This window comes from Camelina sativa, unplaced genomic scaffold (assembly GCF_000633955.1).
Source record: "Camelina sativa cultivar DH55 unplaced genomic scaffold, Cs unpScaffold01858, whole genome shotgun sequence".
Taxonomy (NCBI): domain Eukaryota; kingdom Viridiplantae; phylum Streptophyta; class Magnoliopsida; order Brassicales; family Brassicaceae; genus Camelina; species Camelina sativa.
In genome coordinates, this window is record NW_010922975.1 from 1,552 (window position 1) to 3,226 (window position 1,675).

A 1,675-nucleotide genomic window follows, 5' to 3' on the forward strand; every position below is an offset into this window, starting at 1 on the left:
TTGGCCATGAGGAGTATGGTAAGGCGGAGGTGGACCGTAGGGTGGGATGGTGTAGCCAGGCCTTGACATTTGCTCAGGTGGTCTATAGTATGGTGCATGTGGGTGAGGATGAGATGGATTCTGAGTTTCTGGTGGAGGAGGCGGACTTGAAGCCGTTGGTTGGTGCACAGATGGGTATGGGCCGGAGCTTCTACGATCTTGAAAACTCAGACCAGACATCTGCCGTTGCACATCATCAATCATTTCTCGGCACTGGATACTCCTTGTCATCACAAAATCACTGCACTGCTGCTTCACATTCGTGATTGCATCCTTTAGACACCAACAAAGAAAAAGTCTCAGATTTCAGGAAAGTTATTTCGCATCCTCAATGGAATATAAAATCATAATAGACGAGAGCCATCCAGAGAAGTGGCATAATGTAGACAAGCATAGACAGTGAAGAGCTGGCTACTATTGTATATAGAGAAAAGAAACTCACTTGGAGAGTGACATAGAACTTCAGGCCTTCATTGATGTTCTCCTTGATCTCTCGATATTTCATTATAGCAGCTTGGATCTGCTTGTAGCACTTATCCTTGGATGCTGAACAACGAAGAAACACAGACAACAAATGGAGAGTTTAAAAGAGTTGAAATATAGAATGATAAACAGAAAGTACTTTGATCCATCATGCAAAACAGAAGCTGCTTGCTCACCTTTATAATCTTCAAGATTGAAAAGAGTTGAGAACTCTTCATTTTGAGCCTATATCCAAGGAAAAAAAACAATTAGAGAGTAGTCGGTTTCTGAGACGCGATCATTTCAGCCCCAGAAGAAGCTAACAAACTCAATTTGTTTGGATATTGATTGCAACCACCATATGCCTTTTGGTTAGAAAGGATGATACCATAATGAAAAATAAAATACCACTATAGGGATGGGAAAAAAGGTAGACCTGAATTTGCATCAATAATTGTTCTTGAACTTCAATGTTTTGGGAAATATCTTCACAAATGTGATCATACTTTGATATCTCTTTCCTGAACATATCTTCATAGGAGCCTGTAATTGTCATCAGCTTTGGCAGTATGTCATCCTAAAACCAAGTATCAAGTAAAAGCCTAATGAGTCTTTGTCCCCAATATCAAATCATGAACAACAATGATGACTAATCAGTAGAATTTACTTTTCTTTTCATCTCTTTGAGCATGTCTTCAAGACCTGCCCGCTGAGCACCAAGATTTTCCAGTTGCCTCTGTGCAAAAAGGGAAGCAAAAATGTGAAAATAATAATTCGTATAAGCACTTTCCAAATCCCTCCTAAAAGTATATGCTCGCAGCTTCCAAAAGAGAGAGAGAATACCAGACTCTGCTTTAGAGTTCCCACAATAGCATCCTCTGTTGCGTCCAGAGACATTATTGGCCTAGCTAGAGTTGGGATAGCAGACTCTATCTGATGATGAAAACCAAAAACCACAACGTCTACGAATTAGTATACAGATTTCGGTTTGTTATAGCTTGTACCCAAAGATTTCAGGTACTAGGATAACCTAAATAAAGACCCCTAAGAAACAACTTCAGACAGTAGTTTAAACCTAAGAGGAGAAATATACTAGCGTATACAAAAAATAGGAAGTACTTACAGGTCGTCGATCAAGAATAGACATGAGGGCGGAATTCTCTCTCACGGATCG

At 39.9% G+C, this 1,675-nt stretch overlaps 1 protein-coding gene across 1 annotated transcript in view; it reads right to left on the reverse strand.

Annotated features, from left to right (window-relative positions):
• Positions 1 to 1,669, reverse strand: part of LOC104774193 (programmed cell death 6-interacting protein-like) — a 2,663-nt gene extending 994 nt beyond the window's left edge. Inside the window, exons 1-7 of the mRNA XM_010498852.1 lie at positions 1,625 to 1,669; positions 1,345 to 1,434; positions 1,169 to 1,237; positions 938 to 1,078; positions 699 to 747; positions 482 to 585; positions 6 to 312 (exon numbers count right to left, since the gene is read on the reverse strand). Of these exons, the coding sequence (XP_010497154.1) occupies positions 6 to 312; positions 482 to 585; positions 699 to 747; positions 938 to 1,078; positions 1,169 to 1,237; positions 1,345 to 1,434; positions 1,625 to 1,648 (784 nt within the window). The 5' untranslated portion in view covers positions 1,649 to 1,669. The remainder of the gene's footprint in view (positions 1 to 5; positions 313 to 481; positions 586 to 698; positions 748 to 937; positions 1,079 to 1,168; positions 1,238 to 1,344; positions 1,435 to 1,624) is intronic.
• Positions 1,670 to 1,675: the final 6 nt, after the last annotated feature.